General features: G+C 32.5%; 1 protein-coding gene and 1 pseudogene across 6 annotated transcripts in view; both read right to left on the reverse strand.

Moving 5' to 3' along the window:
• The window catches only part of PARD3 (par-3 family cell polarity regulator), a 616,019-nt gene that overhangs the window by 244,461 nt on the left and 357,224 nt on the right, over positions 1 to 14,334 (reverse strand). For 3 of the 6 annotated variants that reach the window (XM_039839773.1, XM_039839770.1, XM_039839771.1), the window contains exons 9-13: positions 13,773 to 13,898; positions 12,284 to 12,660; positions 8,306 to 8,445; positions 5,443 to 5,571; positions 3,131 to 3,169 (exon numbers count right to left, since the gene is read on the reverse strand). In XM_039839773.1, coding sequence (XP_039695707.1) covers positions 3,131 to 3,169; positions 5,443 to 5,571; positions 8,306 to 8,445; positions 12,284 to 12,660; positions 13,773 to 13,898 — 811 coding nt within the window. The remainder of the gene's footprint in view (positions 1 to 3,130; positions 3,170 to 5,442; positions 5,572 to 8,305; positions 8,446 to 12,283; positions 12,661 to 13,772; positions 13,899 to 14,334) is intronic. The other 3 variants (XM_039839775.1, XM_039839772.1, XM_039839774.1) reach the window with 1 other exon arrangement.
• On the reverse strand, positions 646 to 764 carry LOC120584150 (uncharacterized; annotated as a pseudogene).

Genomic DNA, 14,334 nt, shown 5'->3' on the forward strand with positions numbered 1-14,334 from the left:
TCTCGAGCTTCGCTAGCCTCCAAATCACACAAGCCAATTCGTTATACTGAATCTCTTTTTATGTATGCACACATCCTACTGGTTTAGTTTCTCTGGAGATCCCTAACACACCCATGAGTGTCTTGTCCAACCTGTACATCCACATGAGAGTGCCCTGTACCAAGTAAATACATTTTTCAAAGGTAAAGAAGTTTGGTCAGGACATGGAGCAAGTGACCTTGAGACTTTGCTGACTAATTCACCTTTTTGTCCCATTTTAAATAGTTAACCTAAAACTAGAATTTATAATCTCCCACTCTAATTAATACAGTATTTATATATCACAAGAAATTTACATCATAAAAATTCAAAAGGTCTATTAGCTATTGACCCTTAATGACCTTTTTTTTTTTAATTTCTCAGACGAAGTCAGTTATGGATCATTGTGACGATCAACCAACAAACAAATGAACTGAGCTTCCAGACATATCTGTTCTCAAGGTGCTTATAATCACATTAAAGTTTAAATAATACCAGAGAATTTCAAGCCTTAAATGAATTTAATGACTTGTCATCAAAAGGTACAAAGAATGGCAGAGACCCTGGAAGTCAATTTTTTTTAATTAAAAGTTTAATATGATGCTTTTTTTTTTGCTTTTTTTTTTACGCCTACAGCACATGGTCTTCCTAGGTGATTTTCTATCCAAGTACTAACTAGGCCCAACCCTGCTTAGTTTCCGAGATCAGATGGGATCGGGCTTGTTCAGGGTGGCATGGCTGTAGACTCAATATGATGCTTTTAACAACCCAAAATGGCACTGCAAATGCAGCAAGAGCAGAAAAAGACACAGTTGTAAGAAGACATATTAAAAGGAAAAAAAAAATCAAAAAGAAAATATCTGAAAAAACACTATGCTTTTTGAATTTACTTGGAAAATTCATCAGAAAAAAATTCCATTTGTAATTGGAAATCAGACAATATGCATATGCATATAACTTCTTTTGTCAAGGTGAATGAATTGTCATTTGTTTTGGCAGGATCTCAGGAACACACAAGGCTTTGTGGGTAAGGAGTGTATGAGAATAGAACTTGCAATTCTCAATGGAATACTACATTTAAAGCCAATGATGCTGCTTCCCCTTAGTGATTGAAAAGTTCAATCATCAATTTCCTCACCAGGACTAACTAAATATTTTGAAAGAATATGCCTATCTTTACTGCTTATATAGTCATTTGCCATCTCAGATTGTCTTAAGCACCAACAGATGCAGTTTATGTGCAAAGTCATTCTGTTTTCCAAAAAGTTCTATGATATTCAGATTCTAACAACAAAGGAGTGATTCTTTACCCAGGGACCACATTGCAAAATACTTCTCCCATCTAGCATTTGACTTATAAATATTTTTTGGTATGGTTATTGCTATACAAAACTATACAAACACACAGACACACACATATCTATCAACCTATTATCTAATGATATTATGGCTTTGACAACATTCACTATCGAGAGTTAAAGAGATTTTCACATATTTTCTCTTAATACTTTTTAGTATTTTTTTTTAGGTTAAATTTCATAATCAGCTGGAATTTATTTTAGCGTATGGTAAGAAGAAGAAATGTAACTTTTTAAAGTGAGTGGAGAATGTTTTAGACATTAAGAAAACCATCCTTTACCACTATTTTGACATTCCACCATTAACATACATGCACATACACAGACACACCAGGTCTGTTTCTATCATCGTTAATGTGTTTAAATGATCTATTTATCTATTCCTGTAACGATATTATGCTATTTTAAGTATTTTGGCTTTATAGTACTTTTGTCATCATAATTTTCTTTTAAAATAGTATAAATCATTTATATGCCCTCTTTATTGTTTGAAATCAATTTGTCCAATTTCCTCTCAGCTTTCAACCCACCCCACCATACACAATGCACAAATACCACTGTGATTTTGTTTCGCTGTCACTGACCTATTGATTTTAGAAATAAAAAATTAAGGCTATGAATTTTCCACAACCTACACTTATGAATGTGTAATATTCTCAAGGTTGTTTACTGATTTTCCTCTGAAGTCTGATTTGTCATCCATCTTTGTGTAATTATAGAATATTTGAAAATAACATTTTGTTTCTTTCCTTATTAGGTTCAAAGCTGTTTGTTTAAAATTATGCAAAGAAATATTAAATCCGTTAATTATGTTATTCAGATTCTTCATATTCTTACCTTTTTGTCTACCTAAAATGATAATTTTTTGAAAAATATGTATTGGTTTCACCTATAAGGATATGTTTTTAAGTTTTCTTTTTACTTATAAGAGCTTGGGAATGATATGTTTTATGCTATGTTGTTTGACATGTAAAAGGTCTTAACTGTTAAGAATTTCTACTGGATGATACTATGTGTCAATATAAACACCCTCTATTTTTTCCCCATGCAGTATATCTACACTGAAGTGATAGTTTCAGAGACTGATATGGCAATTCTTATATCATTATGTTAGTATTGCCTGCTAGAACTCAACTTGCTCCTTCATTTCCAGTCTATATTAAGATTTGTCTTCTAAATAGGATATAACTAGGGTTGTATTTTAATCTAAGCTGTGAATACTTACTTTTATTAAGAGAAGTTACCTCTTATGTTATAATAACTTACATGAAATAAAACACTTAGAAGTTATTCAAACAACTAATATATTTAGACTAATTACTGGCATTTTATTTTTCCTGCTTATGATACATTTTTATTGTGCTTTAGTTTTTCCTATTTTTTTCCTGTGCCTGAATCAAGTTTTTTTTTGTTTGTTTGTTTTCAATTTTGTAGTTACTTACAGCATTTTACTATAGTCTCACCAACTTTTAGTCCCTCTTAGTATACAGGTAATAGAAAACTATTCGAATGTCTCTCTCTTTTTTATCCCTATCTGGCCAAAAATAATCACAAGATAATCTATATCTGGGATAGTAGCAGTAAGTCACCTTAAGACCACTTTGGAATTTAATAACATAAATTCCATAATAACATAACAGTATCTATTATGAGCTAGGAAAAGGGAGGACAAGTTTTCATATTTAATTAGTAAAAAGTTAGTTCCATTTATCTTTCCAACATCTCTGCATCCTTGCAAAAGACAAAGCTCTTACCGTTTCTTTTGGAATCTGCATCTGGCTTGGCTCTGCATTCTAGAAGAATTGAAGAAAAACATAAATACAGACTGACCAAAGCCATCTTCAACATACAGGGACACAAAGCTTTACTTTAAAGGAAATTTTGGTCGTTTTTAAAATCCACAAACTATATAGAGGGGAATTATATTCTGGCTGATGTATTACTCTGTCTTCCAAACTTTCACTGATGTGGTTATATTTTGTGTGGCTGTGTGTTTTAAGAAATTTTTCTAGATGTAAGTTTACTTGTTCATTCACAGTTCATCACGAAATTATTTGGAGGAAAACAAATCTCACCAAACTGCTTTTCTATTTGTAGCACTATTTCTGATTTTAAAAAAAACATTTATCAACTAAATCTAAGTTAGAAGGTATATTATAATTTGATAGCTTGACCAGATAATAACAGTCTGAACCACAACCATTATACCTTAAATTTTACACAGGTTTTTTTTTTTTAAATGTAATTTTTTTTCATATATTATAGAGTTGTTTGAATTACATAAGGTTGATTTATAAAAAAGGCACATATTGATAAAAGTATTTTGTTTTAGACACAGAATTTAAACACAAACACCCAAAGGAAAAGAGTTTTGTTAATTGAATTCAAAGATCATTTTAAATGCCCCCTTTAAGTTTTCAGAATTTTAATCTTTTAAATCTTGAAAAGCAGCTGCAACGTGAATAACAGACTGATGGCCTACTGGCTCACTCCTTAATGAAAAGCTCACAAGCAATAAATTAAATAACCAAGAAAAAAAAAGTAGGCAGCAGAAGGGGAAAACAGAAGCCTGGAAGATCAAAATTGGACAAGAAGAACCTGAATAACCTTAAGCTGGCTATATGTTGGCAGTAACTCCAGAAAGGCTGCTTAAGAGCAGTACTGAGGCTCTGGCAATCTAATAATGCTATTACCCAGACTCAGGTCTACTGAGGAATAATTAAAGCTTCATCAAATCCTATCTAAAACTTAGTTGTTCTTGCTGTTTCTCAAGTGCGAATTTAGAATTTAACAGAGATATCTCCAGATTTAGGATCAGGTGGCATCTTAAGCACAAAATTAGGTAACAGTGGGGGAAGAAAACTCAATTTAATTGATAAATAATGCATTAAACATTTTAAAATAGAAATAAAAATGTTTTTATACTTTTTTAAAATCTACTTAAAACACTTTTCGACTTTATCAAAATCTGAAATTTACACAAAATCACAGTAAATTTTAGATCTGTTTGTAATCAAGGGATAGGATATCCCTATAACTAAAATTTATCTGATTTATAATAAAAGGAACATTTTATTAACCATGACATCCATATTTGATGTATTAGCCTATGAGAGTTAGGGCTATAGGACAAATCTGGTAACTGTACCCCTAAAACCTTGCCACTCTAGTATATGTGAATCAATTATTTTTTAAATAAAGCTAGAAAATAGCTGAAAGAGATCAAATATTGTAAAACGACCCAATTAGAATCTGTTTTTGAGAAAGTTAAAACACCACTTGCACTCAAGTAAAACAATTTTCTCACCACATTGAAAGATAACGGTGATTCTTCCAATTATGTTCTTTTTATATATATATAAAATGGCATTTTTTTGCAGGAAAATACTCAGAACTATGTCGATTTAATATATATATTTCCTTCAAACCAATACTATGTAAGTACCTTTATCTAATATTTAGATGTATTGATATATGTACAAAAAAGTAAAATAATTTGCAAATCAAATGCCTTTTCATTTCACCTATGTCATTCTAAGTAATGTCTATATTAGTAATTAATGGCCTGGGGCACTTACTGCCACTCAGGTCTTTTTATTTTCAATAATAATATTTAAGTAAGGTACTCCTTTTCATAAACAAGTAAGCATCTTTATTTGGCTTAGCTACATGTACTATGAAATTCTGAAACATGAAGATTTGTCATATGTAGTGGAGAAGGTGGCAAGCTTTCAACAACAGCCTTTGAAGTGACAGTTATGAATTAATCGACGTGTCTGTTATTCAATCAGTCCATCTGAAAGCATTCAGTAATAAACATTTGCTGTCCCAGAAAACATCCCTGCATTTTGATTTTTAAATGCCCCTACATTCAACATTGTGGATACCTATTTCCAAAACTGAGGGAAAATGAGAAAAGAATGCATGTATTAAGTTAAGGCTGAAAGACATATAAAATACAGAAACTGCTTAGAAAACGTTTTGATAAACACTGGCCATCGGTAGCTAATCCAGATTCCTGCCTCATGTGCATCGGATATGTTTCATTTGCTTTAAATTTACACACCAGTTCCCTTGGGTGGAAGGCATCTTCTTGGCGAAAGACCAAAAGGCTCACAGTCCCTTCCATCTTGGTACTTCTCAACAGGGAAACAACTTCCTCTTGGGATTTGCCTGCTAAATCTACGCCATTTACCTAAAACAAATAAAATGTTTTCAGCTCCAATCCTATGCAAATGGCTAACAGAACAGACACACAATCTAGAACTGATCATGTCTGCTATGAAACATAATTCATTTCATGGTAAATTCTACATGATCTGGTAACCACCAGGTTGTTGTGGCTAATAAAGAAATGCAGACCAGGTATTTACAAGTGAGACAGGAAGTAGTAAATCTTTTAGTGCTCATCAATAAACCAAAAGCTACAGCCATCAGAACATTAACAAGTAACAAGTAATAAACAAATATATCTAAAATGTCAAGTTAACACAAAACTTCCTGGCTCTTAACTGATGTATCTTGATGGCCTTGTGTAGTATAGGGTTTCTTAAACCAAAATAAAAAGGCGTGGCTTTTAAAGCAGGTAGTAAAAACACACTAAAAAATATTTTTGTAAAAATATTCTAACTTTAAGTGAAATTTTACCAAAAATTATGAAGATAACCTTTTTATCCCTAAAAGGTAAATCTTAAAGAAGAATCTCGACAAACTAATCATAATATTTTTGGAGGAATAACAACATTTCACCTCAATATTTTTCAAGGGTTTAAGAGAATTCTACCAGGAAAAAAAAAAAAAGAATTTGAAACAACCCGTTCCTGGGAAATCTCATCATTTTTATCTTTTAGGAAGTAAAATAACGTTATCAGAAAGCACTATATATTTAACAGAAATGAGTATGGAAGTTCCTTTTAAAAGTATTTCATATTATTTTTCTTTAGACAAAAATAACATTTTGTCCAAAGCAATTAAGTATATTACTTACATTGTAATATCAAAATCTTCCTGTAGTTAGAATATGTTTTAGAACCTATCTCCCCTCTGCTAAAAACCATTGTATATAGCTCAATGTTCTACTACTATTAAGGGATTGCAAGAAATAAATAAGTAATAATGAGGTCAAAGGAAGCAAAAAATTTCTAAGTAACAAAAAAAAGTAACTTGATTTTTTTTTTTTTAATGTATGCTTACAGATATCTAGGTACTCAGAAAAGGTACCACGGAATTGTAGCTCCAACTAAAGATACTAGACAGTCAGATTTAAAACATGTAAAAATGTAGTTTCAGTTTTAAGAGAAAGCTGATAACTATAGAAAATAAAGGCTGACTCTGAAAAAATATAGGCTGCAGGCCTTTCTTATTGCTCAAAAAGAAAAATGAAAGTCTTTAGAAGTCTTTAAAAGTGTTAAAAGTAAAGCAACTATGTGATGAAACAGAGACACAAAAATAAAGTGGTTACCTTCAGAAAAAAAGGTGGGAAGGGAGGATGCAGGGAGAGAAGGAGGTCTGGGACAAAAGGGCGAGGCAAAGATTCAAGTCCCACCTGAGACTATTACCAAGTAAAACAAGCTACAACTACACACTTGGAATAATATTACAGTTGACCCTTGGAAAACAAGAGACTCATCCAGTCCCACTTACATACACAGACATTTTTTCAATCAATATGTGCAGTACTGAAAATGGATTTTCTCTCCCTTAACAATTTTCCTAAGGACATTTTCTTTTGTCTAGCTTACCTTATTGTAAGAATACAGTATATAACACACATAACATACAAAATATATGTTTGTTGACTATGTTATCAGTAAGGCTTCTGATCAACAGTAAATTATTAGTAGGTAAGTTTTGGAGGAGCCAAAAGTACTACTGGGATTTTTTACTGCAAGACACCAGGGGTTAAGGGATATTGGTGTCAGTGCACCTAACTTCCACACTGCTCAAGGGTCAGTTGCTCAATTTCACCCCAAAGACCAGTGACCCTTTCTAGAAGCAACACCTTAAATATAATTTGTACTCAAATTTTCTTTTCAGTCAGCTTCCGTTTGTGGCCCTTTAAAAAATGGTGTCACATGAACAAGACAAAAAGGAAAGGAGTAAGATTTAAGGCATCTTGGCCCAAAATGTGTATGTGGAAAAAAATCCGGAAGTTATTCTTTTGCTCCATTACTTTTCAAGAAATCTTTAAGAGAGCTCAATCTGGAGAGTTCAAAAGGTAATATAAAAATGTACATTAACAATAGAATTTGAATACTAGCTAGTAATTAGGAAATACTATCTGCTAAGAAGACAGACTGTTTTCTGAAGAAAACATTAAGAAAAATGGCTAATAAAGTATATATTTTGTCAGTATTTCTCCCGATTCCATATGCACCAACATTCACACAAATAGAAATTCTGTACGTTTATGTATGTCAAAGACAGAGTCGAAGACCAATGAACTGAAACTCATGAGGTACAGAAATTTTGAAAAACTGTTTCTCTTTTCTAACATTTGATTTTTATGTCTCAGTTCATTTCCCATGCTGACATTTAAAAATTTCCTTGTTCCTCTCAGCAAAACATATTGTTTTTACTTACTTCATTTGTCTTAGTTTTGATTACAAAGTAGGTAACATTTCTAGATTGCCAGACAAAAAGTTAAAGCCATCCAGAAATATAACATAACAGACACTGCACTTACATAATGACAAAATTATGTTATGTCATAAACCAAATGTCTGAGAAACTAAAAATTTGAGTAAACTAAATAAAAAGATATTTCTCATCAGAGAACATGGAAAAATGTATAGAGTAAAGCAGAAATACATTGTTTTAAGATTCATACTGCTGCTAAAATATATGATTTAGTTTCATATTTTATAAAAATATTTAAAAGAATAACTTTCCAAGAACTATGAAACTTTTGACTTAGAGAAGTCGCTCACCTCTATAAGTCGATCTCCTGCCTTAAGTCGGCCATCCTGGATGGCAGCTCCTCTGGGAAGGATGTTTTTCACATAAATTGGAGCTGAGCCACCTATTGTTACATCTCTGGAAGTGATGCTGAATCCCAAACCTTCTGTACCTAAATATATAGCAGGGAGAAAAATAATAAAATGAGCTACCTTGAATTCTATGGGTGTATCATACACAAAAGATTTGTTGTTACTCTCTGCATCAATTTGACATTTTGTAACTTTCACGTGGCCTACATTTCTTTTAATTCTCTAAAAGTTGTAATAGATTTTCAAAATAGACAATTCTTAAAGGTTTAAATGGTTCAAATATCAAAATTCATTAAATGGGAAACTACCCAAAGACAGATGAAAGGTAACATGCAAATATGCAAATATACAAATATTCTTGCTAAAGTTTTTAAATGCCTATGTCTTTGATTATGAAAATAAACAATTCTCTATGACAAAAACAAAAACACTTCTAACCCACAGTACATCAAACAGAAAGTATTATTGTGTAATAATGGTATCTAGATTTGACAGGTAGGCTTTGGAGCAAGGGAAGAGAAATGTTCAGGGGGTGAAAAATAGAGAAATTTTTCTAGATAGAGATAACAGAATCTCCCCAAAATGTAATAAGTCACAGCAATTCACTGACAGGATGAACCATATTATTTTTGCCTAGTTCTCTTCTAATTCATCTAAATCTGACTATGTATATTTCTCCAAAAAAAAAAAAAGGCAAATTACCTAGAGAAGAACCCATCACAGATCACAGCTACCAAGTCTGAGAATCATCATATTTAAAGGTACTGAAATTAACGAGGCATTTATAAATGATTGTGCTAGTTTATATAATTTAAATTCTAAATTCTTTGGCAGCTTTCTTGACAGGCACTCTCATACACTCAATACAGTGCAGAAAAAAGGTCACTAGAACCAACATGTAATAAGCCAAAATGAACCAAGAAAATATGTGAAGATAATGAAAAATTTCTAATGAATCATGGAATTTTCTATAACTCTTCTAATAACTAGAGCTTTAAAAAGTTACTTAAGATGTTAGGTTCCATTTCAGATAAAATGGTCTTAGGACAAATGCTTGATATTATGAGATAAATAAAGAGATATGTAAAGATAAAAAATCTATAAAAGACTACATTAATGCAGCACTCAGTACAAAATTATAGGCTCGAGTATAAAGCTTAGGAAACGAATATGGGCAAAGAAACTTGAATTAAAAAGTGAGTTAAAGAAGAAACAAAGTAGAAATGAAGAAAACATTCAATAATTATACCTATAACAAAACCTATTATAAATAATCTCAAGTTCAAACAAAACATTCATTGCCTGAAAGTCTAAAATCACTCTAATGTGCCTGGACTGTTCATTTCTTAAGTCTTCTGTGTGAAGACTTGAATGGCATATTTTCTATATAAAATTTTCCTAATTATTCTGCTGGGACTCTTCCATATGTCTGTGCTTTCATGAAACTCTAATGACTTGCAATAACATTTCTTAAGAATGAATTTTAATTATTCTCTTTTTGCAATATTAATTTGTATGAACTACAAAGACTGTTATATGAACTTTCATACTATTAAAATATCAGCAATAACCCCTAAATCTGTAAGCTAAAAGTTCAGGCAATGACCTTCAAAAGAAAGATAAATAGATATCAATTTTCATTTAGCAAAGCCAATCAAATATTTTGCACTGACTGAAACAGATTACTGACCTTCTTCTCTGACTTTATTAAGAAGCTAATTTCTGCAAAAAGAGCAGGGTATTGGAGAATGCTAAAATGGCAATAAATATTAAGAAATCATAATTACAGAAAGAAGTACATAGGAGCTACTGTGTTTTGTGATGTTATATGACATAGCTCCAAAATTATGTCTAAGAATTATTATAATGAAGGCTTCTCTTTTTAAGTACTTAGCCTTGACCTCAGTTTATAAGGAGCTTCTGTCAAAGCATGTCGGTTCACTTTGAACTCAATTTAAAGTTTAACATTGTCATACACTATGTTTTTGATGTACTTCATTAAAAATATTAAATGTAACATAATTAGTAAAACTATTATCTGTTAACTACAATGAAAGCTTGTTCAAGTCTCATTCAATCATTATTAAAATAGCTGTATTTAGTACTAATCAAAGACAATCAGCATTCTTTACTCTTATATATAGTAAACAATTATTTTTATTCAAAGTATTTGTAAATATTATCAGGAAAGCACAGACAGTTTCTGCCTTTTGTCAAACATTCTCACAGTCAATAAATTAAAATCAAGATAGATCTATGAGGCTCTATATCATTGAGATTACTCAAGATCAGAAAAAATGTTTAAAACAAATCATTGTTTCTCATTCTTACACTGATTGAGCACAGTCTTACTCAATTAGCTTATGTGAAATGTAATCATAGCTTTTAAAATGCTATTAAAATAAAATTTATTTTGTTTTCAACAAATGATTCTTTTAATGGCAAATAAAATTTTACTTCATTTAAAGTTTATGTTGTATCACAAGTTGCTAAAATATAATAAATGTGCCAAAACTGTAATAAACTAAATAAATATGCCTGTATCATACAAAAGGGCAAAGATATTTGAGAACTAATATCTTTATAGCAATGGCCAAGTAAAATATTTTTCCTTTGTTGAGAGAGCCCATACTTTATACACTCTATTTGTGATTCTTGATATGTTTTTGTTGAAAACTAGGGTCTGAGTAGAGAAAAAGGAAGAAAAGAGATCTGATATTTCTGTCATTTAGGAATTAACAGAGCTAAAAGGGATTTATGCTGATATGACTCTGTATTTGTAATGGGTTTCAAAAGCAGAGAAAAGTTGTCAATTCCTGATCATATCAACCAAGTATTTGGAGCTTAAAAGCAAAAAACCAAAAATAAATTTGTGGTTCACATAAAGTTCAATGAAAGAATATGATTCAGAAATGAAATAGGAATCTCAGAGTTTACAAGCTTGTACAAGCTTGTAAACTTAAATGAGAAGAAAATGGTCTAAATGTCAGGATATGGAAAATGTTCTTTCTAGTAAGAAGTTGCTGCCAACGGCAGCCATGTGACTTGAGGAAATCTCTCAACGTCTTCTTGGATTCATTTCCATCTAACTATAGGAACTGGTTGAGCTCTTAAAGAAAAATATTCTTATCATAACACCATTTTGAAAGACACTATTTATAAATATATCAAAATGATCAGCTAAAATAGATGATTAATAGCAAAATGTATCTCAGTGCCTGGAGAAGACAGCAGCCAGAAATCAGAAAGTCAAGTAGAGTACCTGCTCTGAGTCCTGGGGGAGGCCAAAATGAAAGACTATGTTTCCTGTACACAAGGATCCATGGTATGAAAGAAGAGATACTTAAGAAAATAAGTTGATACAAAGTGTGTGTAATAAAGAATTAGCAAGGCCCGTTATAATCACTCTTGTCACCTTAAGAAAGAGAAACCATGGAATATTCTGGAACAATGGCCTAGCTGCTCCACATTCCACCGCTAGCCACAGACAGTATCAAAGGAATCAATCACTTCCCATCACCAAAATGATAGGTTGAAATGGATGATGTCTAAAGCCCTCTTTGAGGGCTGTATCTGAACATGAAGTAGGGCTATCAAAATAGTCAAATCCTCACTACTGTTTTGGATTTGAATGTAACATCCTGAAACCATTTTCCTTTGTTGTTAAACATTTTACTATAGTAGTAACTGCTATCTTCATCATATGAACTTATTTTTTAAAGCCTTATTCTCTGAATATTTTAATTTTTATATAGCAAAATGAATCTTAAAAGCATAAAAAATACATTTTAAGTACTTTTAAAAAAATACGTCATTACATCATTTATTTCACACAGTGAGATGAAATGTAGGGTGCTTTGGGTTAGTTGGTTGACTATTAAAATAAATTGCATCAAATAAGAACAAGATAGGTCATACCTTTCTTAAGCTGGATATTAAGCCTCTTGCCTATTTTTTTGGTATTATAACCACTGGTTACATTTGTACTAAATGAATTTTGTGGGGCTGGTGCTGACGGCGGTTTTCCGGTGGGCTGTGTGCTCTGAGGTAGTCGTGGGTGAGCATCGATCTGCTCGGCCGGGTGGGGCAGTCTGGGCACTCTCTGCAGTGCCTGGAGCCCTGCACTGTTCACGCTCCTGTTATCAATATACTGGCTGTCAGGGCTAAAGCGGCTTGAATAGTAATTGTTCTTCTCACTTTGGGAGAGTTGTTCATACTGCTCTTTATTTGCTGCAGGAACCACATGGAACCAAATGATGGGTGTACGCATGGCTTGGCGAAACATATGTTGTGCTCTGGGTTTGAGAAAGAATGGAAAATTAGCAAATTAAGACTGGCAGACTATGAGATATTATGAGCTTAATTAAGTATACTAATTAAGCAACGGGAACTGACAGACTTTGTTGAAAATGAAAAACAAAATTCTCATATCCCATTTACCAATCAACTTTGCAAGCTCTATATAAGAGCATAGCTGTTTCTCCAAATATAAATTTCTCACTCTCTACATATAAATGACAAAATTTTCACAACTATAGGTGAAATACCATGCTCTCAACTGTAAACCATTAAATAGTTTTAAGCACAACACAGGTATTAGTTTCAATACTAATAGAAATTAAATACAACTTGTTCACTACAACATTATCCAATACCACTTTTAAAAATTATAAAATATTTCCTTACAAGTGGACCATCTGAGTTTTCAAAGAAATAAATATACTTATAAATATACTTAGAAAACAACAGAAAGCACCTACTCATCATTTACCAGCAAAATTAATTCGTCTGTCTGTGCAAAAATCCCAAGAACACCCATGTGCCCTTGACGACTGAAAATGTGATGGGTTGTTGGCCCACTGCTAGTCCACGACCAGCCTGAGAAGTTCCGCCTCATGCTGGTTTCCTAGTCCTTATGATTTCTGCTCACTCTTGCTTTATTTTATAAGATCCGAACAACTTTTAGCTTTTTAATTGAGTAAGGACCTGAATCAAGGTAAAGAAAACGTGAGCAGACCACAGCATTGTGGTTCAAAGGAGCTTTGCGTGATTTGTACTGAGAGATATCATGTGCAACAAAGTTGGAAATGTGAGTTAAAGTATAACACAAACCAGCACCCTGGTGAAATTTCCAAAAGGTGAGGAAGTAGCAAAATCGTAAAGCCTAAACTGGGCCCATAAAATTTTAAGACATGCTCTACCAGTCAGAGGTCAATTTGAAATATAGTCTAATGGTAGTAATTACATGGAGTTTGATTAAATATTTAAAGGCTAAATAATGGCAGAAAACACTCCTCTTCAGTATAAAGATAGAGATCACAGACGTGTTGTGGGAAGCATTTCAACTGACTGCACTCTATCGAGCCGAAAGCATGGAAGCACAGCAGTGCAACCAGCACACACTTACTGTTCAAATCTTCTGTTTCGAAGGTCGCCATCATTAATCCTGACAATGCAATCATTCTCATGAAAAAGGTTTTCTTGTTCAGCTTTACCACCTTTCTCCAATCGTTTTACTAATAACCCCAGGGTTCTGGAACATTAAGAATGCAAATCATTACACATGTACTATTTCCACCACACGCAATGCCCTACTGCTTTAACACTGGTATTACATTTACGAAGACTTCCTAATAAAGGGGTACATTAAGTTGCTATTTATACATTTTAAAATAACACCACATAAAAATCAAAACAGTTAAAAATGATGTGTAGAAATGGATCCTTTCAAAAAATAGAAGAAATTGTTTCTGGCTTGTCAGTATTCTGTTTCTGAAACAAACTGTATACTTCTCTCTATGCTTAAAACTGCTTCAAACAGAGCTCGCCTGGCGGTTCAGTGGATATCACAGTGCGGAGCATGGATGAGCATGGATGAGTATTTATGAATAGCTCTGGCAGTTTTGTTTTCAGCCAGCTGGTACACTGCTATTGGCAAGCCCCATCTTTTCATGAAAGTCAAGGTAAGG

The sequence above is a fragment of the Pteropus medius genome, unplaced genomic scaffold (assembly GCF_902729225.1).
Source record: "Pteropus medius unplaced genomic scaffold, Ma_sr-lr_union100, whole genome shotgun sequence".
In the NCBI taxonomy this organism is placed as follows: Eukaryota; Metazoa; Chordata; class Mammalia; order Chiroptera; family Pteropodidae; genus Pteropus; species Pteropus medius.